Source organism: Pavona decussata, unplaced genomic scaffold (assembly GCF_977016875.1).
Source record: "Pavona decussata unplaced genomic scaffold, jaPavDecu1.1 SCAFFOLD_426, whole genome shotgun sequence".
Taxonomy (NCBI): Eukaryota; Metazoa; Cnidaria; class Anthozoa; order Scleractinia; family Agariciidae; genus Pavona; species Pavona decussata.
The window spans coordinates 887507-914970 of record NW_028145783.1 but is presented as its reverse complement, the minus strand read 5'-3'; the positions used below and the strand labels follow the sequence as shown (position 1 = coordinate 914970).

At 39.5% G+C, this 27464-nt stretch overlaps 1 protein-coding gene across 2 annotated transcripts; it reads right to left on the bottom strand.

The window, feature by feature from the left end:
• Nucleotides 1-944: 944 nt before the first annotated feature.
• Nucleotides 945-24214, bottom strand: LOC146450806 (uncharacterized). 2 transcript variants are annotated; one of them, XM_085099962.1, is made up of 7 exons: nucleotides 23983-24214; nucleotides 22480-22615; nucleotides 21072-21208; nucleotides 19927-20005; nucleotides 18989-19065; nucleotides 1942-2053; nucleotides 945-1284 (listed from the first exon to the last, which is right to left on the bottom strand). In XM_085099962.1, the coding sequence occupies exons 1-7, from the start codon at nucleotides 24141-24143 to the stop codon at nucleotides 1207-1209; spliced, it is 780 nt and encodes a 259-aa protein (XP_084956088.1). In that variant the 5' UTR covers nucleotides 24144-24214; the 3' UTR covers nucleotides 945-1206. The 2 variants fall into 2 exon arrangements, with proteins under 2 accessions (XP_084956088.1, XP_084956089.1); XM_085099963.1 differs by lacking the exons at nucleotides 945-1284; nucleotides 1942-2053 and adding exons at nucleotides 16312-17017; nucleotides 17645-17756.
• Nucleotides 24215-27464: the final 3250 nt, after the last annotated feature.

Genomic DNA, 27464 nt, shown 5'->3' with positions numbered 1-27464 from the left:
GAAAACCAACAAAACACTAAATTTGATCAAAACTTGAAAAGATGATTTAGTAAGAGCAAAATCGAAGCATGCCTTCCATGCGAAATTTCGATTTCAAAAGGTCAGAAAACTGTTGGGAGCCTCCTTAAATTTTTAATTATGTGATCTTACTGCCATGACAACATTTTACTCATTGGTGCTTCGATTTTTATCTTAATTTGTTAGCCTAGTGGAATATACATAAAATAGGTATTAACTAAAGCAAAGAGTTGTCTACTATATCTACTCCTATGCGAATGACCGCTTACCAAGGTTTTGTTAGGATATTTTGATCAACTTTGATGACAAACACACCATATTGAGAAAGGCCTTTTATTAATTAATAATAGTTTTAAATGCAGTATTTTTGTGGAATGCTGCATGATGACAGCGTGTTTGACAACGTATGAAAATTATCAAATATTGTTCATCTATTTTCGGAATCTGTAATGAGTTTTTACGCCCTGGGTAGATATAAGAAATACACATTTAGCTTCGTCAGTAAATTTTTTTCTCCCACCCAAATCGAAACGGTTCGAAGCCGCTATTTTAAACGTTATTTTAAAAATATGAAAAAAAGGGACTGGCTGTTTCGATTTTTCTCGGCGAAATCTCTGTTTTAAGCATAAACAAGTGGTGAATTTCTGAACGCCAGGCAGCGCGCCAGTATGGAGATATACTTCTTACGTATTTTTGGTTACGAGTCACAGACTATTTTCAAGAACTGTGAAGGGAAAAGGGAAAAGAAAGGATGACAAAGAGAAGAGAAGCGAAGTTAAAAGGAGAGGAGGGGAGTAGGGAAGAGAAGAAAAGAGAAAAGAAGTAAAGGGAAGATAACTGAAGTTAAGAGAAGAGGATAGAAGAGAAGAGAAGAGAAGATATGAACAGAGAAGAGAAGCGAAGGTAAGAGAAGAGAAGACTCACACTTATCAATCTTAAATTTTATTTTTTCTTTGAGTTTACATTCTTTGGAAACCTTTATGTAAAAACAGTCGCATAGAAACCTAAGAGTAACATGAAAATAAGCCATCGAAGTGCAATGGAATAATACCTCCCCAAGTACAGTGCAGCGTCTTCATAACCGCTTTCGGCATTGTCAAACACACATTGCTTTGCTACGGTTTATCCCTTTATTTAACGACGCTGCTATGCCATAAAATTGATAAGTCCATATCATCATTTTTTTTTTTAATTTCCTGGTATTTCTGCATACTGGGATTTTCCGCAGCACGGGCAGCACTTTGCTGATAACATTCCACACGCGAGCTAAAATGGTAAAGAGAACAAGAAACAGCAATGACAGAATACTCAGGGATCCTGCGCCAGGTTGCATAAAGCATTTTAACATAAGTGGGGGTCCCTGTAATCGTTTTCTGTCTTCCAAAGGATTTTCTCGCACTCTCTAGTTGTATTCCTTACCTTCCACCGGCCGAGTGATCTTTTAAGGCGCTCGAGAAAACCCCTCTGAACGCAGAGAAGACAGAGAATGGTTTCGGAAAGCAATGGTTGGGGAAAGCTCCTACTTCTCTTAATTAAGAAACATAAAACATGAAAACCGGCAAAGAAAAGCTCGTCAACTGAATTTGCTACAGAAACGGGCCAACTTGCGCAGTGTTTTTACATACCATGTTTACTCAGAGAAAAGCGTTTTGACAGATTGACTTTTTGGACATAAGCTGTGAACATCCAATATAGAATTAAGTTCGGAACGCCGACACTCAATATATCTTTACTAAATTAAAACCAAGAATTGATTCTAAGCTTTCCTTTAGTAATTACCATGGCGTTTTCCTCTAGAACAACTTCTCAGAAGTAGCTGGTTCCTTGGGCCTGTTATAGTGGTTATGGTGGACTTATTTTAAAAAGTTTTTCCAGTGGTTTTTTTTTTTTTTTTTTTTTTTTTTTCATTCAAATTTTTCTTACCTTAACTGTTGTACATATCGGTGGTTTGGGCGCTTCCTCAGGCAGCTTACGGCGAAGGCAGCAAATAAAAACAGCGAAAATTATTACCAGAAGCACGACAACAGACCCGACGCTGAGGAAACAAAAAGTAAAAATTATTAGTATAAATCTACCAGTGTTCGACCACGAATGCCGATCTCTGATTGGCTACGCTACTCGCTATCTTTTCAACAAAATGGCGGCCGCTTCGTCGCGTTTTCGAAGTGTCTGCGGCGAGGAAATAGATAATTTACTTGTTTAGTTTTGACCGGCTAGTAGTTTTATACTAAAAGAATTAGATTATTCGCTCTCGATTTGTATGCGTGATAGCTGATTCGGGCTGCACCCTCATCAGCTATCAGGCAATAGAAATCTCAAGCTCATAATCTAATTGTTAAATAGACAAGAATTGGTTTCAGTATAGAAATGGCTTAGCGATGCGGAGACTTTCGCTCAATATTTGTATGACGATCATCGTTTGCCTACCCTGCGAACAGAGACCCCTTCGATTTTCCTAGATAAGATCGAAGGGCCTCTGCTCGCAGGGTATCGTTTGCCGGATCTTTTAACCGTTTGAAGTTAGAGGTCATATTAAGTTAGAGTTTCAGAATACTGGCAAGTGCAGAAGAACATCGTAAACTCTAACCCGTAGCCGAAAGCGTAGTACACTTTTTTTAATAAAAACATCTAATTTTGAGGCTGAGGCTGAATGTTCTTATGTTTTTTTGTGGCCATTTGAGGCTGAAAAGTTCTTAAGATTTTCTCAAGTTACTTGTCATAGTATATCAATAAATCTATGCGGACGTGACCAAGACAACTATTATTTAGGTTAACTTGGACAATATAGACTGAAGTTTTACATGTAGTATGTACTGTTCACATTTGGTCAAAATAAAAATGTGTTAAACTAACTCTCAGCCTGGATATTGTTCTTAGTATGTTCTTAAATTTTAGTTAATCTCAGCCTCGACGTTGTGATAAAAAAGGTTCTTATAAAAAAAGGGAGTGTTTAAGTCAAAGAGTGTGAAAGTGAACTCTCAGTTGCGAGCTTGTTATTTTATTTTAAGGACATCCGGGGATATGCCTCACAGGAAAAAGTTTTTAATTTGAATTTTGTTTAATGGTCTTTCCTGTGATCTGTGTGATTCGAGCTTACTATTGGTACAAATATAAATGACTCAAATTTCTGCAAGGCTGATCGTACACTTGCAGCATTTTCGTTTGCAGTCCCTTACTTATTGCTTACAAATATAAAGTAGGTAAGCGAAGCTAGGAAGCGTTGAGAACCGGCTAAGCTTGCAAGGCTTCTTACCTTCTTTCAACGTAGCCCTGAATATCTTTGCGTTTCTCGGTCTTACATGTACCTTGATTCGTCCATTACATGTTCAGTTAGTTCAGTTCACATAGCATGCAATAGCCCAATCTCGATATATTAAAATTCAGTCTGAAACAATAAACCCATATAAACTCTACAGTTTATTCTGCAGAGTTGAAGTGATGAAATTGTTTCAGCAGTGAATTTTAATATATCGAAAGTTCCATTAGCGTTGTGTGACTTTTGCCTATCCTCCTAGGATTTCGTGATAACATAGATCTTCCGGAACTAAGAAATCGAATTTTAACATGATTTAACATTTTTCAATAGGCTTTGACTGACAGACAATTAGCAAAAGATTTTAACATTTCAACAAGTCAACAATATTGATGGCATGGCTTGTAAAAAGGATGGTAAGCCAATCAAAATTAGCTTTGCTGGCTATGTGACAAGATGTGATTGTATCGAATTCAGTCTTATCGAGCGAGCTTACGAGGGCAGTCCAATAAACAGTTAAATTTTCGAAGAACGGCCAGAAATATTGGTATTCGACAAAATACGAACTGGCTTTGCTGCCTTCAAATTCTATAAAGAGATTTCCAAGACATATCGAGATCTACTGTCTCGATATGTGCCATGACGAGAATAGGTCATACGGGGTACGTCTGACCTAACCACGTTACTCCATTCATAAATTCTTGTGAGTATAATCGCGTTTAATACATGCTTACAGTCATTAGTTGCCGTTATGTTTTACGAGAGCGGGAAGGACAGATAAGGGTGCAAATTGATTAAAGTTTGATTACAGAATTTCTATTAATTATTCGGGGAAGGATTGGACGCAAGGAAAGTATTACAATTTTTTTTAATGCAATTATTGCTGCAAAAGAAAACGTTTGGCGTGAGGACAGTGACAGCCAGCTTGTCATAAATTAGTTATAAAACCCGAAAAATTAAAAGAGCTATATCTCCTCAAGCTGGAAGCAGAGCCCTACGAAAATACATAGCTTTGCGGTCCTTTGCCAAACTCAGTATGGTGACAGCATTTATTTCTGAACTCGTTTTCCATCTTCATCAAATATTTAAAGATGTCTCGCTTAAACCGCGAATTGTGCTAAACCATAAGTCATAAAGTAACAAAGTGGCTTTACAGTACCCTTAAAACAGGCCATGTAATTAAAATCTCATGATTCTGGGTCACGGGAAATTTACCTCATGAATTAGTAAAGGCCTTTGAACTCATTATCTCCAACAACTTAAATCAGATCAGCTCCGAATGGCGAATATTGTTTTTTACATACTAGAAGTGGAAGTCATAAATTCAAGTAATTCCGTGGTTCGTTTCATTCAGCCGGGACGAAAAACAATATATCCGATAAGTGATCAATTCAATTATTCTCAGCACCTCCGTGCTAAGATAACAAACCATTATAGTAAAGAGAGACTTAATTTTGGTCAATACTCACGAAATGCCTACAATTGCACCAACACTCAGGTTGATACTGTTCCCCGAGGACTCAGTGGGATCAGATGAATCTAGCAACATGCCTGGCTGTAAAAGACAAACAAACGTTTACTTTAATTCCTCATTCGGTGCATGACACTGTATGGAACGCCAAACGTGACAAACGTGCTCAAAAATAAACTAGTATAGGTTGTATCATTGAATATATGTTGTACTGTGTTATAAATGGTTGAAAATTGCCCATATGTGGTTTATAGTGAGGTAAAAAAAATGTCTGGCCGGATTGCCAACCTACTGATTTACCTCACTATAAAACACATATGCATGGTTATCAATGCAACCCATTTATAACACAGTACAGCACATATTCAGTGATACAACCTGTATTTTACTTTTTCACACTTTTGTCAGGCTTCTTTCTTATCTTTCTCTACCCCTTACTTAGAACGGAACATTACCATCGATCTTAAAAATTTCCACGTGGAGCCTATGGTTCCTTAAACTGTTGACATTACGATCATACCAACTGACAAAGCTTTCATTGAGCTTTTGTCTGCTTTAAACCAAAGACCACTGACATTCGTATAGTTGGTTCTCCTTTGCGAGCCCGCAATTACCCATAATCCCTTCTTTACAGTTATCTTCGGGGGAGGAGGCCGTTTCTAATTGAGAGCCACTCAACACTCCCCCCCTCCCCCCCTCTCTCTCTCTCCCGAGATAATGTCGTCCTCATCGACAAACTGAAAAGTGCAAAAGAGCACAGTCGTCGTTCCGCTTGATCAGCGGTTGGAAAATGAGCTCGTTTTGTCAAGCATGCACAGTGAGGAACGAAGACTCGAAGTACTAGATTGCATGTTTGTACACTTGTCCTGCCTTTAGTTTAATCTTTATATCAAAATTATGTCTCCCGGGCCGGGTTGTTCGAAAGCCGATTAACGCTAATCCACGATTAAAAGTTAGCCGAGGTTTTCATCTCGCTTATTAAAGATGATTTTAAAGGCTAATTTTAACCTAATGGTAAAAAAAAGTCAAAGGCAAAACTAAGGGCAAAAATCTTTCGTACGAATCCTTACAGATTAGTAAATATATACTCGAATCAACGTTCACGTCAACCCAGGGTTAGCTTAATCGGGCTTTGAACAACTGGGCCGCGATTTCCACCTCCCCCAACAAAAGAAAAAAAAAACGAGCAAAATAAATAAAAATAAAAATAAAAAAAAATCACCGACGGAAAAACAAACAAACAAAACAATCAAACATGCGTTTTGAATTTCAAGGCTCATTAAAATCCTTTCGTTGGATAACACGAGAAATGCAGTGGCCCTCTACACTAACAGATTATTTAGACACGATTATAAATGTTATTATTACAAGAGTTACCGCGACATTGGCAACTTTGAATAAAATAAGTTATAACGTTACCTCATTCATTGGTAGAGATGCTCCCAGGGAACTGGCCAAGAAAACTCCAAAAGCCAGCGCAAAGAAGACGCGAAACATGGTACGGCTCCTGCTCACTCAAAAGTGAACTGGTAAAAACTGAAGTAAACAAAACAATTCGTTTAAAGCCAACACGGTGGAATGGTTAAATGCAACTACACGAGCGCTTCTTTCTTGTCACGCGGTAACCATCTTGTTGAGCACGCGATCGGCGAAGTTCAATGATCTGCGATGACTGATCAACTCTGTGTCACTTACAAGCAAAAAACTGAATCGCCTTCTAGTTCTCGCAGTCAGGTACTATTTCCCTAGCCAGTGTGTAAGTAATTAACTTGCTGGCATAGTGAAGTCGAAATATTTTGGCTCAGCGAAACGGAGACATAATACCAGGCCATAACATGCGATATTTATGCTTCAACGGGACGCGCCGAGAGGGAAATCCCTACGAGCTCATCCTTACCGATCGCGTGCTCCACGCGCAACAAAATGGCGATCACGAGATAAGAGACAAGTTTCCTCAAGTTTAGAGTTAAACGGCCCGCTAACTACTGCAGTTTACTTTGGTTCTAACTGAATTGATTTGTATTAAAAAAAGAAAGAAAGAAAGAAAGGCTTGACATCGATCTTTTACGGAAGTTATTTTTTTATGAGTTGGCTGTTTTTGTGTTTTGTGGGAATAAATTTTTGCGTTTGGAGAAACTTGTGTTTTCCAAATAAAGGGGAATAATTTTTGAGCTACCCAGCAAGTCGAGTATACAATTTTAAATGACTGACAACTGTTTGAAACGAGCAAATAAGAAACACGACGATTTTGAAAACGCGAACCCAGGGTGATGTAAAAAATATCGGGAAATCTGACGACAAGCCCAGATTAAAATGTAGTCTTTCTTTTCTCTTCAACTCTTTAACCCCAAACATCCAAAGAACAAATTCTCCTATCTTGTCCTCGTACTTTTCTTATAAAAGTACTGCGGAGAAGTAATATCAGTAAAATTCACGTTGGGTGGTCATATCCTTAATTATCATGACCTCAGTGGTTGAATAAGCATTGATGTTACAAGGAGAAATTTGATGCTGATCACTGTTAGGGCTTAAACGGTAGAAATTAAGGCCACGGTTCAACTCGCTCGCGTTGCTGTGCCTTAAGCCCCGTCTACACGAGCAATTTTTAGATGGCAATTTTTATTTGCCCGTGTAGATTATGAGAAATAACCAATTTTTATGTGACAACTGCATTTGCTGTAAAGCTGGTGTGTTAGTTTTTATGTGGCAAATAAAAATTGCCACATAAAAAAATTTGTCCGTGTAGACGAGATGCCACATCAAATGTGACAATTTTTTCAACGTCATCTGTAGAACCCAGTCCCTACAGTCCCTAGCATTTGCGCATCCAGCATGGCGCCATCTTGCTTTTTGCCTTTCCATGGACATCTCCGCTGTACAAAATTATTACTGACGCAAATTAACAACAAATATTTGTTGAGCCATCTGCACGGGCAAATAAAAATTGCCACAAACAGTTGCCACATAAAAATTGCTCGTGTAGACGGGGCTTGTTTTTAGCTCAAAGTTAGATGGATTATTTAAATTTCGAAAACCGTTCGGTCTTGACATCACAGCAAGCCTGCCGTGAATCAACCAGAATTTTTAAAAATATCGACAAACTTCAGACCAAAGCGTTCTGGTTGTATTATTAGTAGCCTTGAAACAACTGCATGATAATAAATATAAACCTTAAAATAGTTTTGGTGGCCCGCTCAAACTGCATTTTAAAGAAATTTTACCGTAAAGACTGTTTTGGTGTGACCGTTACCGTGTTTTGGCTGTCACGGTGAAAGAGAAAGTCACGAAACACTGATAGGATCAAAGGATCCCTGCACGTGCGTTATGATGAATTTTGGTACATTTCTTTGCCGTCTTCTGCAAAACAACAACGTTTGAAATGAACGAACAAAACTAAAGTTTTAAGGAAAACGGGACCACACGACGGTGAAAATTTCATTTTTCTTTTTTTAAACTTGAATGTCGCTCCTGTCAATTCAAAGTTCCAGGATACTGTTCGGCTACATTGTACAAGTTGAAAGAAACAGTGAAATGTTACTGAAAACGTGAAGAAGTTTAACTGAACATCAATTCACATTTTTAAGCGACGTGTTTGGTTGTGTTACCGTCGTGGTTTACAAGCGGGATTAGCAACGACGACAGCGACGGCAGCGAACTGAAAAGTCACTATTAAACGAATTCTCGTATTTTCAAACGTCGTGGCGATTATTCCAATTCGTTTTAAATGTCAAATGCAGGTGAAGTTTTCTGGGGTTGAGTTTTTGGAGACCGCACCTAGTTTAGAAAGACAAAGAAAAATTCGCCTTCATGTTTTTACGTCCTCCATAAAACGTGCCATCAGGAAATTTCACGTCCTAGTCATGTAGTGACGGCAAAGAAATGTACCAAAAAGTGTAATGCACGTGCAGAGTTGTTGTTTTGGTTATTAAGCCTATTGCTTTCTTGACGTTCTCGTTGCCGTTGCCGTCGCCGTTGCTAAAGATTCCTAAGGTCCCTGATTAAATAACGAATACAACAATTTGGAAATGACGGGAAGTACTGGGAATGAGCTCTGACGTCAGTTTTAAAGGTGAGCCTGGACCACCCGGACCACCCTTCTTTAGCTTATAATTCCTTGTATGGAACTTGTAGGATCTATTCAAGTACTTTGCAAGCATTGTGGGCCTCCTTGTTTCCCATGATTCTCTGGTAGCGATTAATATCTTTTTACCTGCCATGTGCTCGGTCGGAAAAATTTACCGGGAACATTTTTCTAACTGAAACACTGCGCGAAGGAATAACTTAATAGATCCCTATGCAAAAATGGGTGACATTTTTTGTTTACATCCGGTTTAGCCCTACTTACCTCGTTCTAGTAGAAGGGCTAATTTGAATGCAGACAAAAGAAAATATCAATTATTATTGCATAAGCTCTATTATTTTGAAAATTTGCATTTTTCTTCAATCATCTGATATTAAGCGTGCATTTTGAAATTCTTCATCACCTCCACTGAACAAGACTGTAGTTATGAACAAAACGTCGTGTCATTAGACTAAATAAATTTATCTACCAAAATCAGATCTTTTAACCAGAGTAAAGAATTTGTTTATCTTCGTTAATTTCACTGGGTTATGAGTTTCTTTTCAAAATATTCTTTAACACACGATTTACTTACTTAAATTTTCACGTTTCATTAGTATGCTTTATCTACGACTGGGAATATGCACAAATTCTCTTTTAGTTTGAGTCAAGTCTTAAAAGGAGAAATTAAAATGTTCTTATCATGATTTCAGTGAAATGTCACGAGTCCTTGCTTAATTAATCGATAAATACTGCTTGAAATGCTTTAAATTAAAGATGAGAAATAAGGAATCCTGTAACCAAATTTTAATATGAAACAGGGTCTAATAATTCAATAGAAAAGTGGGAATATTGAGAGTGTCCGCTAGCTAACATCAAATAATACGTTTTCGGTCGAGAGAACTGATCATGAGCGAGTTTAATCCTGTGGTTACGAAGTAAGTAGACATATCCGCTAATTTAGCTGCTTATCGTATAGATCAATAGTGCGCAGGATCCACAGGAATTACAACAAACTGTTGCATTGGCTTCGATCGCCTCACCTTGTTAACGACGAAACCCTTTGAAAACCACCGTCTTGGACCCTTGGACGCTTTCACTTGAAAATCCGGCGGACCAAGTGACTGTGGGCTCAGAAATTTGCAAAGGTTGTCTTAAGGTGAAGACAGTGCTGTGAATCCCTTAATAAAGGGAGGAAACCTATTAAGAGCAAATGCACAGAAAAATCAAGCAAAATTGAAAATTCGCGGCCACTGTCGAAAACCTTACCTACCCTCCTTTTCAGTCTGTAGATAGATATTAATGAGTTTACAAACTTGCTGGGGTTTATTTTTCGAAATACGGCCGATTTTTGGATTTTTTTTAGATTTTCGATTTCGCCCGTCAGTGACGGCTGAAACTAGCCGCCTCACAAGGACTAAAACACCACGCAAGTACATACGGGTAACATACGAGTAACATACGAGTAACATACGGAACATACGGATACATACGAATACATACGACTAACATACGAGTAACATACGGATACATACGACTAACATACGGATACATACGAATACATACGAGTAATACGAATGTTTTTCTCATAAAGGAAGCTCTAATCATAAGCCTTGCCAGCATTTTTTACGTCAGCAAACACGTACCCGGTTCAGTTTGAGGCGGGGTGTTGATTGCCACCCCCCTCAGATTTTGCAAATTTTGCAAAGGAGATTTACCCTGTTACTGAAACTTTAAGCAGCTGTTCGTTTATAGCTTGGGGAATTTTTTAATGTGTCAACTGTTCCCAAAATTCGACATTTCTTCATGTACATGGTTGCATTTAAGCTTTCTGGCTTGATTTGACACTGATTTATTGCCACTTCATCATTTCATAACCAACTAAGGTGAAATAGCGAAATCAAGATGGCGGATCTGCTGACGTCAGCGCCATCCAAAATATATTGTCATCTTGTTGCGCAAGCTAATGGTTTTGCACTCCATGTGAATTTATTTTACTGTGACTAAATTTAACGAAAGCCTTTGGGGGTCGATCAAGACACCCCCCCCCCCCCCCCCCTCAAACTGAACCGGGTACGAGTTTGCTGACGTGAAAAATGCCTGCAAGGCTTATAATTAGAGCTTCCTTTATGAGAAAAACATTCGTATTACTCGTATGTATTCGTATGTATCCGTATGTTAGTCATATGTATCCGTATGTTACTCGTATGTTACTGGTATGTTAGTTGTATGTATTCGTATGTATCCGTATGTTCCGTATGTTACTCGTATGTTACCCGTATGTTACCCGTATGTACTCGTGTGGTGTTTTAGTCATGATCCCTCACAAGGTAAAATCGACCGCCCGAAAAAACTGCTTCGCGTAACCAGAAAAGCGATTCTATCAACAGTCTAACGCTTAATTTCTATAAAAAAGACATCTAACGTCCTATTTACGACAGATTTCCGGTCCTGAAGTGTAAAGTCAACACTTATCAAGAGGATTCTAAATGGTCAGTTGACAAGAGCTCACGAATGCGAAAATTTATAGCCAAAACGAAAATCGAGCTCTTGATAAGTGGGAATCCTCCAAATTTCCCCAAATTCTGGTTTTAAAGCCTTGAGATATAATATTTTGACGTACATTAAAAGTTTGGTTGGGTTTTCTAGTGAGCGCTTCAGAATTAGTCGACCAATTTGAAGACATTTTGCGTAGTGACCTAAAATTGACCAAAGTGTTTGTTTACACGAACAAGTTGCATCGATCACATTGAAATGAGCGCCCCGAAATAACTCATTTTCCCATTCCATGTTTCATTTAAAGAAAGAATTTAACTCACCATTTAATATCAGGTTCCTGTTCGCTGGAGTGAAAGTTCGCTGTGACCTTGACTACTGACGTTGATACGCCGTTTGAATAGATTGCCTTCCCGGGAGAACTTGAAACATTCGATGACACAAATGAAACTACCTGTGCTATATTGAAAGCCATTTCCAAAACTACTTGACTCCTATTTTCATGTCAGTTGTGGTAAATTGGAACTGACATCAAATAACAGGTTAAAGCTGAGATATATCAGCGTTTCGGATAACTAGCGATAGCAAACTGCTGGTTATTTGTATGCATGTGACAACAATACGTCACGCAATTAACTCTGACATACCCGCCAGCTTTCACTGGTAAGTTACATTGTACCAGATATGTTTTATTTAGGATTCTTGCTACTCGATTTTTATTCTGGCAAATCCCCCACCCCTTCGATATTTCAGCCACCCAACCGCTCTGCTGTTACAGATATTTATTCTCGGCGCTACATCGATAAAAATTATCCTGTTTCCGTTGAGGGAGCGCTTGATTGTGACTCTTTAAATGTAGATTTCAAAGGTGGCAATGAAATAGCCTGCGTATCAGTCGTTTCCGTTTCCTTCAAGCCAAGCGGGGTAAGCGCGCGAGGGCATTGGGCAAAAAGGAGCAAACAAATGAAAGTAGGAGCGGGGGGAGGGGTCGCCGGGGGTGGGGAGGGGGGAACGTTTGAGCAAAAGAATTCGAGATGGGTCACGCACACAAGGGGCTAAGAAAGATCTAGCACGGGTAGCGTGCGCGCCAGGTATGGTTTTTTCCCCCCAACCCCCCCCCCCCCCCCCCACCAACCCCTTTCCCTAAATACGGTGTATAATTTCAAGCGAGTCTGTCCTAATCAGGGTCTGGAGCCTACCTAGACAGGGTATCGTTGCAAGACGGTCGTCGAGTATTTGGCAACCCGAAATCGGAGACGTTTGTCTGTTTTTATTTAGCAGGTTATAAGCCAACATAAGATCATTTTAACGACTAGATATTAGTCTTACACAGAGAAGGTATTTAGGGATTTAGGGTTATTTTCGTCCATACAAGGGACAGGGTTCAAACCTCCAGCGACACCCTTTTACCCTAACATGGGTCAATTACCCCCCCCCCCTCCCCTGCCGCGGAATGTTTATGTTATGTACAGTTTAATTGAAAAACGTGATCAGTGGCTCTACTCATCGTAAAGCCCCGAAGGGTTTGCTGAGGGCTCCTGCCCAAGTATAATGGTATACGATGCTTCATGAAATAACTTTGGAATGGCCAAATTGATTGATTGATTGATTGATTGATTGATTGATTGATTGATTGATTGATTGATTGATTGATTGAACCAAATTTTATTAAGAACCTTATAGGTAATATGTGTGTGAATTGAATTCAAATAAATTAGCAATAATGTAAAAGCTCTAGTTCGTTCACAGAAAAATTGTGTTATGTGCATAAAATTTTTCTTGATGTCAGGTATTGATCCGTCTCAGCACAAAAGGGGAAAGGAACTTGTGAGGCGGCTAGTTTCAGCCGTCACTGACGGGCGAAATCGAAAATCTCAAAAAAATCCAAAAATCGGCCGTATTTCGAAAAATAAACCCCAGCAGGTTTGTAAACTCATTAATATCTATCTACAGACTGAAAATGAGGGTAGGTTAGGTTTTCGACTGTGGCCGCCCTTTGCTCGATTTTCCTGTGCACTCGCTCTTAAGTCTTACTTTTCGTATTCGTATAACGCAGTCGAAATTCCGTTAAAAGGGCATCTATTTTAGTATTTGATTTAGACTTTCTATATTCTAATCAAATACTGCGACAAGTCTGTCTACATTTTCGGGACCAAAATTTAGGGCTTTAACGCATCGCTTTCATACATCACCGCACGGAGTTTAGCAAAGACAACGGCGAAGGCAAGAAGAACGTCAAAAAAGCAGAAGAAAATTTATACGTACGTGAATTACACTTTTTCGTTCATTTCTTTGCCGTCACTGCACGACTAGGACGTGAAATTTCCTGACAGGACGTTTTATGAACCGGAGGACTGGTAAACACACGAGGACGAATTTAAAGCGACATTAAAAGACTTTTAAAGCGCGTTCGAATTATCGCGACGACGTTTAAAAAAACGCGAATTAAGTTTAATAGTGATGTTTTCGCCGCTTTCGCCGTCACGGAAGTTTTTCCAATTAATATTGCGTTGAATTCATGGGTAATACTAGGTTATGTTTTCCGAAAAATACGAATTACTGTATTAGTCTTAGTAGCCTTGTTGCGTAAAAGATGGATGGCGCAGGCGGTAAACGAGAGCGGAGAAGAGGAAACGTTTGCCGCTCGTCCCACGATTTCGATAAACATATCATGGGATGACAGCTTGTCAATTAGCGCAAAAAAAAAATCTTTTCCTGTAGAAATCAAACTGTTCGCCAAAGTAACTTCTACAGTTCTCGCTTGTTTGGAATCGCGCCGAAAAAATGAATGCGAACCGCTGTGGGAAATTAAAGCGAATCGATAATTACTATACACTAGGACTCTGTAGTGAGGTTTGAAAAGGTCGAAGGTACATCTGTCACTTAGATGTCTAATAACCAAGGGTTACATGCAGATCCTTTTTAATTTTCTTGTGAACAGACGGTGGCATCGCGGAGACACTCATGCCATCTCGTAAAAAGGATGTTGCCATGACAAGATCCGGTTACTAGTGTTGCCATGACAAAAAAAAAAAAGAAACAAGTGTCTTATACTTTGTCTCTGCAAATCAGTGTTAGACTTTCTAGTCTTCTCGGATAAGGACGATAAACTGTAGGCTCCGTCTCACAACTCTTGTTCGTAAATAACTCTATGGGACGTTAAAGAACCCACTCACTGTTCGCGAAGAGTACGGGACGTAGTTCCCGGTGTTGTGGGCTGGTCTTTGTGTGTATATTCTCATGGTAAATGCTCGTAGATATTAGCTGCATAAGCTACTCTAAAATCCTAGGGTAAATAAAGATATGATGATGATGATGATAATGATGATGATATATGAAAGGTTTACAAGATGACAGTCCCGAAGAAAACAGAAAATGGTTAGAATTCAGAAGGGCCGCGGTAATTTTTATTGTAGAACGTAGGAAAAAGGCTTTCTAAGCACCAACGAGAGATATTAGAAGATAACAGAGGCTCAAATCCCCCCCCCCCCCAAAAAAAAAGGCATCATAAGTAACCGGTGAGAAAAAATATTAAACTTCTCAATATTAAACTTGTTGTGAAACAATTGTTCGATTCTAAAACGAACCCGAAAGGATTCACCTACAGTGTAAGGTGTCGAACGCACTCCTTTTAAATAATCTTCTATTACTGTTTGTTGTTATTATTATGAATTCATTACTAAGTACGGTAAGACTAAGTTAAGACAAAAGTCGTACCATCTCGGTGTCCGCCATCATAATAGACCATTTCCGAGTTGCTTTGAATTTCATTATGAAAGCGAGGCTAAGTGCAAAGTTTTTGTCACTAAAATTAGTTTTCATTCATATGCAAACAAAACTAATTTTCATATGAAAAGTTTTGCAGTTGGCCTCGTTTTCATAGTGAGGTTAACAGCAACTCGGAAATGGCCTATTAAATGTATGTCATATTAGACCCTGCAGCACGAAAAAGTGGAAACTCGATTGTAAAATTAAACTATAAATTATAGAATAGTACTGTATACATTTAAAACGTAGCCAACATTCGGTTGTTTCTTGATGATTGTGTAATGTTTAAAACGCGAGCAGCTGTGTTTTATTGGGATTTAAAACCACAAGGCGCAGCCGAGTGGTTTTAGACCCGATAAAACACGTGCTACGAGTTTTTTGAACGGCTTCAAAAACATTCCTGGAAAGGCGTGTGTCAAGAGAGTTCATAACAGTGATGCTTTTGGGAACGTTGGAAATTGGCATACGAGGAAAACTTTAAACACGCATAGTAATAAGGAGAAGGTTTTATCGCGTTTTAAAAACACTGCACATGATGTTTTATCGACCATTTGATAGGTCAATGGGCTTATGAATTATTAATGTATTTTGAAACGGACCTTATACGTCATACCCTGTTCTAATATTTCCACGTACGAGTACTGACTGTGTACGAACAGGTAAATTAAGGGTTTTTCATGGTAATTTTACCTAGTTAGTGTAGTTGCTTTTAAATGAAATATTTGCGCGTCAAATAGGATTTTTATGTCTTTTCTCTGCGTGATTTGTAAATTATTGCAATCCTGGGTCTTTGGAAGGAGTCTATTGGAATTGAGGGATCCCCCTCTTTGGTATTTTATGAGTCATGTGATCATTCATTTCGCATGCTTGTCATCCGTCTGAATCGTCTCGTGTCTTGCACCGATCAAGACGCGTATTTTGTTGCTACCTCCTCCTTCCCAAGTCCTGTCCACTTTCATTTGTTCGGCCTTGTTATCAGGTATATATTTTCAGTGCCCTCACCTTTACTGGGCCAGAATATAAATTAATCATTTAGTGAAATTTGAGATTTTAATAAAAGCGGCTATGGGCCTTCGTCCATAGCCATATAAGTCCAAACTCTGTTGTTTTCGTTCATTGCCCAGTAAATGGAGTTCAGGCAAAACAGTTTTTCTGGGGAGTAGATTTAAGGTAAAGTGGGAAGGCATAAAAACAATATGGGCTTCCACGACTCTGTGGGGATACAATACTCCGTCGAATAAGACAACGAGTAAGAGGGCACATGTTGTTACTTTACTAACATCTTCTGAATGATGAAAATAATTTTTTAGGATAACTGACCAAAGAAGCGATTTCTTGATTGCCAGTAACTCTACAACCTCCATTGCTTGGTTTATCAACAGAGTTGCAGATAACTAAAGGTAAATTGACCACCGTAAGGAGATTCGAGTGCTGACGTTCGAGCGGTAGCCCTTCCGAATCCATTCGCTCTGACGAAGGGCTAACGCTCGAAACGTCAACACTCGAATCTCTTTACGGTGGCCAATTTACCTTTAGTTATCAACGCTGTTGATAAAACCAAACATTCGTATCTACTCCCCACCGACGCAGCACCACAGTTTCTTTAGAAACTAACCCCTTATACATTTGCTACAACCTCCAATTATCTTAAGTAAAACCTTCCGCAATCTGTACAGTGTCAACAGACTTTCAAAGAAGTATTACTGAATACCGTCTTCTGCACCATTTTGTTAAATTCAAATCAGGTTAAGAAGCTTGTAAAAGTTTATCCATATGTTTAAAGAGGTTACATTGAAACGTTGTTCAGTTCACGCCTATGTCGAATAGCAAACGTTCATCAGCCCATGCTTGCTTGTTTGTTATTAAGTTTTTTCTATTTTCCTGGTATAGCTGAATACTTGCATCTCCTGCAGCAAGGGCAGCACTTAGATGTTAAAATTCCACATCCAACCTGAAACAAGAAGACAACAGCCAACTGTCCAATGTATGCTGCTCATCGTACCTCTGTTGCCCACCTACTGGGAGATAAATGGCTTCTGGCTTTGGACAAGAAAAAGATTGAATGTTTTCTGTTTGGTTCTCCGGATTTGCAATTTCAGTCGAATGTTCATTTATTCGAGCAAGTGCAGTCATTTATTTCTCATTCATCTCGTTTTTCTAATTAGCTTAGCTTTGTAGTTTCTTTTTTTAACTTGTACTTGTGTTAGCCCTGTAAATTAGTCCGTCTTTGCCGTGTGTTTTTGCGGGTTAGTTAATCCGACGTAAGCTCGCTCGATGAGCACTTGGTTGCTCTTAGAGTCGTGTCGTTAATGTCGTGTTTAAATATTGATTAAATAATAAAGAAAAAAAACTCGCCAAGGTCATCTACAAAACTTGTATACCCCGAAGAACAAGCCCTGATAAAGTTAACAAAGCGTTGAAGCGGTGGATATCTGTGATGTTTCCCTCCCCCAAACGCCCTTCACCGCCAACCCCAAAAAAACAATGCAGCCGCAGGTTATCAGGGTCCAGTGAAAACAGAGCTTTTGTACGGTGCAGGTCTGCTGTTGTTGTTCCCGTTCACATCAGAGTTTCTCACCTTGATCGTTGTACACATTGATGGCTTAGGGGCTCCATCAGGCAGCCTACGCCGCAGGCAACAGATGAAAACGGCGAAGGATAATAACAGAATGGCAGCAGCAGACCCGACACTGAGGAAATAACAAACACGCAGGCAATAATTGGCGTCACTTAGAGAAATTGCTGAGCAAAAGCAAGTTGAGCAATATCCAGAGAAACATTGAACAAAAGGCTTGAGAATAGAATAAACCATTTCCAGGTTGCTTTAAACTTCATTATGAAAGAGAAGATTTCGTGCATAATTACTTTTCATTCATATGCAGACAAAACTAATTCTCACAAGAAAAACTTTACACCTTGCCTCGTTTTCGTAATGAGGTTCAAAGCAACACACGAGAATGGCCCATTTGTGTCCTGTTTTTTAATATCTATGTAAGCATCCCCTTCCAATTAAAGCGCAAGTGTAAAATAACAAACACCTCACAGCCAGCCACAGTTTGAGTACTAATCTCGGCATTCAATTTGTTAAGGCTACCAAGAACAGTTTATTTTACTTTTTTAAATATTGTTCTTTTCCTGTATAAGTCCGATAACACCCGGATGGTTGGGATGATTCACAACACCAGAGTGGACCTACTGTATCACAGTGGACCATTTTTTTTTCACCATTTGATGTATTTAACGATTGATTTAACCAATACATGAACTAACCATGAACGACCCTCATTCGTGACCAATTCATGCTTTTGAAAAATTCCTTTATATTATTCATTTGCGGTAAATCATTCTTAATTTTCTTTAACAACTACTAACTGGAATTCAAGTTAGTTCACGATCAAGGTTCCTGATTGGCTGGTTCTTAAAGGGAACCTCTACTCCGACTTGACGATGAATTGTCGGAAAGAACGTCTAAATTCTAAATTTTAGTTTAAAAACAATAAGTGAAATTCAAGTGTGCTAAAAATTAGTTATGATTATCGCCTATTTTCGATTTTATATTTCCTGGGCGCAGCCATTTTGGATTTTGTGACGTCATACGGTTGCCGCTGTTATCAGTAAGCAGAAGTTCTTTTGTGTGAAACAATTGAGCAACTGTCATTTACGTCATGAAATCCAAGATGGCGGCGCCCAGGAAATTTAAAAAGGAAATTAGGCGATAATCAAATTCTGTTTTGTCCGACACGGAAATGTCATTTCCATGTTTTCAAACCACGTTTTCCTACGTAATTTGAAATTAGATCTTAGTTTCAACAATTTAACGTCGATTTATTCATAGGTGATCGTATTATTTTTTCTCATTTCCTTTACTTAAGACACTAAACTGTAACCTGTAAAGAGAATCTACAGTTTGATCCGCACTCACACAATGCCTACAAGTGCACCGGTACTCAAGCCACTACACTTTCCTGGGCATGCACACTTGGAATACAGTGACGTGTGCTGCAAAAAAGGAAAAAGGAAAGAAAACGTCAGTTTGTATCTTGGACAATTGGTTCGGTGCGTGACGCCTGGATGTTGATGTGCGTGAAAATTACAAAATATACCTGCCAGAATATAGCATAAGACTAATCGAGGCGTAGAGTGTACTCCCGTTTTACAATTACAAACATTAATTATTAATCATAATAATAAAGAAATTTTGCTAGCCAAACTGTGATATTAATGTTTATCTGTTATTTGTCATTGGTGTTTTTTTTAATTCTTTGTGTTAAAACTGTGCTCAAACAATCTCGATCTCGCTCAGGTAAGGCTCTTAAAACAGAAAGAGAAAGATGTCATAGATATTTTTCAGTTACTTACACAGGCGTACTCTAGCTTGGAGAAAGAAAATCCAAGTTCTACCAAACGGGAGTCCGAACCTATGACATTCTGATTTCTGGTTCGGATGCTCTACCACTGAGCTACAGGAGACTCGTGGGAGCTAAGGCCATTAAACTAGGTTCATGGGACAAACAAGTTTCCTGTAGCTCCGTGGTAGAGCATCCGAATTAGTAATCTGAGAAGGTCATAGGTTCGATTCCTGTGTTTAAAACTGGCTTTTGCCAAATTTTAAGCATACCTTGCTTAAAAATGCGTTAAGCATCAAATCTGCTCAAAGAAAACAACTCGCTCTTGAAAATTGTGGTTTACTCCATTTTGTGTTGAAAACTACCTTTTGCCAAATTCTGGTATTCGTTTTCAATTTTTTTATTTTCTTTTCGTTTGCTTCGCCGTTCAATATTCAACAGCACAGGATAGGCAATACAACATTTACTGAACACGACTGTTTCTTTGCCTATAAAACCCGGACGGTGTACTTACGTATGAATTAGTAAATCTGCTCATTGGATCTACCCTTCCTGCTTCATTTTCGTTACACAAAAGGGTAATGGATGTTTTTCTGTAATGGTAAATGAAATAATATAATTGCGCGTTCTGGAGTTCAAATGAAGACTGGGGGCGAGAAATTGGAGTCCATCACAAGGAAGATCACATTAAAATTAGTCAGTTTACCAAGTTTGACGAACTGTCGTTAGGTTTCAACCATGTATAAGGCTTTCAAAAATTCGGAAAAATTAGAAACTTTACATGGATTAATTTGGGGGATGCCATCTCAGCATTAGAGACATTCGTTCGACCATTCGGGCGACCTTTGACAGGTCACAGCCTGGTTACTACCCAATAAAACATAACCAAACTTTGTAAACTTTCTGGCGGTGGGTTTCGTTTCTTCATTTGACGAAATTTGAACAATGTGTAAAGTGAGGCACAATTTCTTTATTTTTAACTTCGAACGGGCATTTGACCGAAGACTGAGCCCGGGGACCTTTTCCAGAAAATCCCGATAACTCTCATATTATTTATTGGTGTTGATTTATAGTTCAAACTAACTGCAGGTATGCAGCTTTATTTAGCTTTCTTCAAAATGTATCTCTGATAAGGAATATTATGCGCGTAAAATAGTTTTCGGACCTGTCCTTTAATCGCGACCTTCGAGGAATACATCCCTGGGTCCTGGAAGAGGTGTACCCTCCCCACCCTCCCCTTGAGTAAATACTTCTTCCATCCGCAGTGTTGCGAAACGCTTTCGTTAAGCTAAAATATTATTTTGACCCATAGCAGAAAAGCTCTTTGTTAATTTTTCGCCTCTAAGCTTTGCTTTTACGAAAATTCAAACAACCTTGGTTATTTCTTTTCAGGGATAATGAAACAAGCCGCCCAGCAACAAACCTTTCAAAATCACCATAACACCCAACTGACAGAAGACGTATCAGTTGGCTCTTTACAAGCAAGACCGAGGAGTTGTACTCGGCGCTACCAAGATATACAACCCCAGCAAGCGGGTTGTGAACTCGGAAATCCGGATTACAAGCCAAGTGCCCTAAACACTCTGCCATTCCTTTAAACTTGGATTGACTCAATGGAACACGGCCCTGACATTACTGAAAGATTTAAATCATAGTTACGTTTGAGGGTCGTCTGTGACACCATAGGTCAACACACATCGTCCACTTTCTTGATCGAGAACGCAGTCCGACAACTTCTGTTCCCCAATATTAACGCGGAATGTTCCAAACGCATCGGTTTTTCGGGTCAAACAGACCTGTAAGATAATCATGGCAACGGCCATCAATGAGCTAACGTGCGCGCAGACGTGCTCTGTTTCCTTTCCTTAATGCAGTAAAGGGACTGTCGTTCTTTTCTGCTTGAAGCAATGCAAATAAAGTCATCCGCACACAGACTTTATGTGGACTAGTTACGGTTACTTAAGTAAAATCCCCCTAACTCCATCTCGCTAGCTCTCCGGAAACACAATTAACCTCACGTTTGATTTTATCAGACAAATTGGTTACCACAAAGACGGACGCAAAGCTGACGTTGCGAGCGTCAACACTACTCCGTGAGAGCGCATCATGTTGGAATTGCGTTTGCCAGAATAACTAGGAAATTAAAGTGTCAAGCTACACTTTAATGTCCGTAATCATTCTCACAACGCATGGCGGTCTGCCCGGGCGTCTCGCTTCATAGAGGCAACCCGAATAGCTTCAAAAACGTAGAAAAAAAATCTCAGTTCAAATAATTTATTCTTTTTTTTTTTTACGTTACCATGCTTCCTGCAATAGTGCAGCTATAAATTAAATTAAACCACACGCAAGCCACAGTTCCTTGAAAGAGCACTACACAGGTATCGCAGAGGTCAGAAGTTCGAATCCCGTTCAAGCCTGAATCATTTCCAGGCTTTCTTTTCCTATTGCTTCAGTTGCGTAAATAACTGCGAGGATCTTTCTTCTTTTTAATCTTTCACCCGCAGTTCAAACATATGTTTCATATATTCAGATTTATTTCCTTCATACAATGTAACGAAGGAATACCGGTTGAAATGTCAGCTTTTGTATCTCTTCAGATTGACCAATCTACCTTATCAACTGGTTGATAAAGCTGAGCCAAACATTCCTTTTCACTCGCGCACCGAAGTAGCAGCGCAGTTTCCTTAGAAACTCTCTCTCCTTATCCATCGAAAGACCTGCCAGCTGCTTTGCTTTGTTGAATGTGAATGGGGTTAGCTTAAGTCTCACAACACTTGTTCTTAATAATCTTTACATGGAACATTAAAGAACCCACACACTGTTCGAAAAGAGTTGGGGACGAAGTCTCCGGTGTGGTAGGCTATCTCTTCAGTCTCCGATTTCATCTTTCTTTACATTCACGCGTGGGTTGGGTGGGTGAAAGGGATCAAAATTTGGACTGATATAGCGGCTGCCAGTGGCGCCTTTACATGCTGACGTCCGATCTCACCCCACAGAAGATTTGTAAACTGCCATGAGACTATATGATAAGTGTGGTATATAAATACATCACCATAGAGTAACATACCGCAATATCCTTGCATTTGTTTTCTGCGGTCTCATTAGGGAAGGTTTTAGCTGTCCACGACTTGCAGGGGTTCCACTGATACGAATCCTTAGTCTGATCAGAAATGTTGGGTACAAATGCTTCTGCAAGCCTGAATCTGTCAGAATTTTTAAATAAAATTACAGAGAATTAAAAAAGGACCGTACCCTATCACAATACATTTTATTTTGAGAGTACAAATTTTTGTTTTTGCTTATACCATAGTTAATAGACCATTTCCGAGTTGCTTTGAACCTCATTATGAAAGCGAGGCTAAGTGCCAAGTTTTGTTATGAAAATTAGTTTTCATTCATATGCAAACAAAACTAATTTTCATATGAATAGTTTTGCACTTAGCCTCGCTTTCATAGTGAGGTTCACAGCAACTCGGAAATGGCCTATTGATGATTGAGGGACTGGTTATGAAACTTTGTCATGAAACTCCCATAGTGCTGCAATTTATGTTCACGGAAGGGCCACGACAGTGCACAATCCTTTGTTTGAATGTTCTCAGTACAGTTGAATATCTTAACACGAACGTTTCTATCGGTCAGTTGCTCCAACACATTTCAAAATTTATTGTCGTCTGTACACTGTCAAATAACAAAGAAATTTGTCAGGCTTCATAACTATTGCCTTTAATTAACTAAGCTTGTACGTACACTTGGCTAGTATATAGTTCATCCCAAGCTGATTAAAAGTTATTTCCACTGCCCAAGACATTCCATTGTCTTTATCGTTCCAACTCAGTCCACATCAGCTCACGACGTGATTCCACCGTCGACGGCATTTTAATGCTCAAAACATTCCACCGTCCACAAAATTCTGTAGTCTTCACCATTACAAAGACCTACAAACTTGTTCACGAGTTTGATTTAACGTTCAATTCGAGGATTTATACTTGAGACAGCGGGATTAGGGGCTACCTAAAGCCTTGGGGGAAAATGCCTGTCTCAAAAAGTTCGCTGACGAAATCGAACCAAAAACTACTGACACCAGATACTAAAGTGAACGAAAGCGGTTAGGGCGCTAAATTTATTTTCCGTTGTGAATTTTTTTTCATCGGGTTAACTGAGGCGTAGCAAATCCAAACATTCAAATCAGTACAGTCTCAGGCTCTAAGCTACTGGCGCTGTACTAGGAACCACAAGGGCATTAACTAAAATTTGCTAGTATAGAAAACTCAAGACAATTTTGTCTCGGCTGCTAGGATGTTGAAATCCTAGCACTAAGGTTACCCAACTTGCTTTAAAACAGGCCTTAAATCATATTCAAAGGTTTATTGGAGGGATGTAAATCCGAACAGCGATCGCGATTGCGTTCATATGTCCGATCCACCACGATACGGCGAGCTCATCGATCGAGGGTTTCTTTGTACAACAAGTGAAAGGCTTCTTGCCCTTTCTATTTCCAGATTCATCATAAAAACGCAAGCTTAAAAATCCAAGCAAAAGATCAAATCGTTTGTTTGTCTCGTTGTCATACCTCGGTTGGTTTGTTGTCTCTCCTGCAAGACTCCATAGATTAATCTCTCCTTCATCGGTGGAACAGCGACAGGTGTCTATCTTTACACATTTCTTTATCCCTTGAAGGAAAGGTAGACTCAACAAACCTATAACAACTGTAATGGTAAAGATGCTCATCATCCCGAGCGAATCGCCCTGATCAATCAGCGACCACGAATCACGAATAACAACGCAGACAGTCAACAACGTTACAATAGATTGTGTAAACAGTTCCGTCGCGGTCACACAACTGATCACACAACAAAACCTCTACCAGGACCTACCACGTACGACCTTCTTTCCGAATGTCACGCGATATCGAAAAATAGTCAACTCCCCTTATTGCGGACGCACTTGGGACCTCGAGTTAGTGAGTCCGTAGTAGCGGGAATTTATTTCAGTCAAACGTCTGTAATTTATTTTTGCCGGGGATTTAGCTGCTGTCCGTATTATCGGGGTGTCCGTGATAGCGAGGTGTCCGCAAGGCGAGAGTTGACTGTAATTTATTAGCAAAAGAAACGACAAATTAACTACAGCTACTGACTAAGATGGTTGATAAATGTGTTAACGTGTTAACTTTGTACGGCTCCCAGGAAAATTCAAACTATTGACCGCTTTCGATTAGATATGTTCCGTAATTTCCGCGCTGTGCACGCGCTGTGTCTGTCGGTAAAGATCTGTGTTAAGGAGATCTGTGTTGAGGGTAATGGGCTCCTGGTTGAGTAGTTTAAATCCCTAAAGTTTCGTCATAAAGTGTTTGACTAGATTTCGAGATAATCGACAATGTTTAAAATGAGAGGCTATGCGCTCCGTTGCTATGGTAATAGTTGTTGCTTGGAAATTAAACCGATGAGAAAATTAACTTTGATCATATGTTAAAATGATGATGTAGTATGAAGGAGATCGAAGTTTATTTTGTATGCGAGATTGTAATTTCAAAACTTTCACCCTAAGTCCAGAAAAACTGCTGCGAGCCTCCTTAACACAAGCGAGGAGATATTGTTGGTTTCTCATGCTTCCCAATCCCGAGATATTACCCACCTTGTTTTATCAAAGGTCTGTACACTCTTTTTTTATATAAAAACCTTTTTCATAGGAACGTTGGGGCTGAAATTCACTTAGATGTAGCTAGATGTTAAGAACATGCTAGGGACGTACCCCACCTGAGACTAAGAGGTAATTATAAAAGCATTTTTATTCATTTGCATCGCGCTAAAAACAGCTAAAAACACCTTCGCAGTGCCAAAGGAATTTGACAAGACACAGAGCAAATTGATCTTTCAGTTGTTGGGTTTCATGGTCACGTTCCTATCGGTTTTCGGAAATTCTACTAAGAACATCCACTTTTGTTTCAACATCAGCCGGAAAATTAGACAAAAAAAACGTATTTGTGAGCGGCGGTGTTTTAATTCAAAAGTTACAGGTTAACGTAAGTAGACGACCTCATGAAAGTGGCCAATTGTCAGTTGAGTGGACTCCCCTGATTAAAAGTACTCAGTGTTCACGACGCCTTGCAAAGTTAAGATGTATCCTATGTTGGTGTATCTGTATCCAGGACAATAAGGATCCCGAAGCAGTGAAGAGAGTATTATAAGACGTCGCGCCGAACTTTCCCAGACGGGAAACGTTTTCAAGAGACAAGATACAGAGCCACGTGAACAGCGTATGAGAGGTACGGCCTCTGAAATGGGCCTTGGAAAGTTCAGCACTTCTTTTCAAATATAAAGGGAAATTTTACTTTTTTAAATGCGCAGAAGCGAGCAATAGCCAACCAGAGAATCAGTATAACTAAATGTTTACCGAAAAACTTCAGCAGAAAAATTAAAACTAATGCTGTTCGACGTTTCGTTGATACTATCATCATTATCAGGAAAAGTGACTTTTTCTTCGTTGTTTGAATATAAATGAGTGAAACCAATATAATAGTCATTTTGTTTCTTTTGTGATTATGTAAATAGCTTAGCGCGGACTCAGAGGGGAGTCAGTTGGTTAAGGTCTTGGATGATCAACGCCTCGTGAATTAAGCAGTTCATTCAAGACCTTAAACCAACGGCTTTTCAATTGAGTATATGAGTGTCAACAACATACTTTGGGTGGCAGCTCATCACGGGGGAAAGAGCAATGCTCCTAGTCACTTTATGCTAGGTATCCCGTGATGCACTAGCATTCCCGGCCATCCACAGGGCAGCATTTCGTCTTCTGGTGGTCACTTCATGCTGGGTATCCTGTGATGGACTAGCATCCCATCCAGGGGGGAGTAGCGATACTCCTAGTCACTTCATACTGGGTATCCTGTGATGGACTAGCATTCCATCCGATCCAGGGGGGAGTAGCAATATTCCTAGTCACTTCATACTGGGTATCCTGTGATGTACTCTGGGTACGAGATTGGGATGAGTTGGATAATCTCGTAGACATAAGTTATTGAACTCCAAATTAACTTTTTCGTTGGCATTGACGCCGTTGTTGCTCGAATTCTGAATCGTGCAGTTTTAGTTTGTTGCTTTGTGATTGGCGGGAACGACTAATTTGGACACTCAGATACAAGTGCTCCGTGCTACATCACTTAAGTACATCATTAAAGTACATCACTTCAGTTGTTGAGGAAGTATCACGCGAATCTAATGGCATTTCAAAACCCAAAAATGTTTGCCTGTTAACATAGACAAAAAAATAATTGTGTAGTTTTGTTATAAATTATCACTCCAGTACAATAAAACTAACAATAAGTGTATATTATCGTTTGTCTCACGATGTAGTCACTTTGAGATGTAAATCGCGACGTTCCGACTGTTTACTGCTAGTCCTCATCAGGCGAACTGTTCCCTGTTCCGGCGAGAAGTTGTTCCCTCAGCGGTCCGTTGTTGTACCACTCTCCTGTTGTGTTTCTTGATCGTAGGCATCCGCGCTTTGGGAATTTCAATTCCGCTGTCCCTGTTGATGTTATTAGGGTGAAGTCTTATATGGAAAGCTTCCTTGACCCTATGGGTGTACCAGTGAGAGTCTCGGTCAATAAACTTTACCTCGTTCCAAAGCGGATAATGGCCGGTCTCGTGGACGTGGGCGTGCTCAGAAACGGCGGAGGTTTGGGTACGGACGAGTCGTATATCACTGTCGTGCTCTTTGGTTCTCTCATGCATAGATCTCTCTGTCTTAAACTGTCGGTTAGTGCCTCTGGCCAGAGACAAAGTAGGTCAGAATGGATTGAAACTTGACAAATATTAGGCTAACGTTTCTCAAGTTCTCGCATTTTTGTTTCCAGAATGCGCTAGATTATAGATCCTGATGGATTGTTCCTCTCAAGAATTGAGTTGATTTCTTTCCTCTCGTCGTTTTAGAATTATTTTTTAGCTAAGTAAAGATCTTATTCACCATCTTTGACAAAAGAGGTAAAAAACCCCATAAGACTTCCCTTGAACAAAAGAAAACAATGTAAAACAGTCAGTCACAAAAACAGACGGC

Excerpts from the sequence above, each read along its gene's own strand:
- LOC146450806 (XM_085099962.1), bottom strand. The coding sequence starts at position 24,143 with ATGATGAGCATCTTTACCATTACAGTTGTTATAGGTTTGTTGAGTCTA. Across the intron at positions 22,616-23,982 it reads GAGACAACAAACCAACCGAG|ATTCAGGCTTGCAGAAGCAT; the intron begins GTATGACAACGA and ends AAATTCTGACAG. Across the intron at positions 20,006-21,071 it reads GTCACAGACGACCCTCAAAC|AAAAACATCCATTACCCTTT; the intron begins GTAACTATGATT and ends TTACCATTACAG.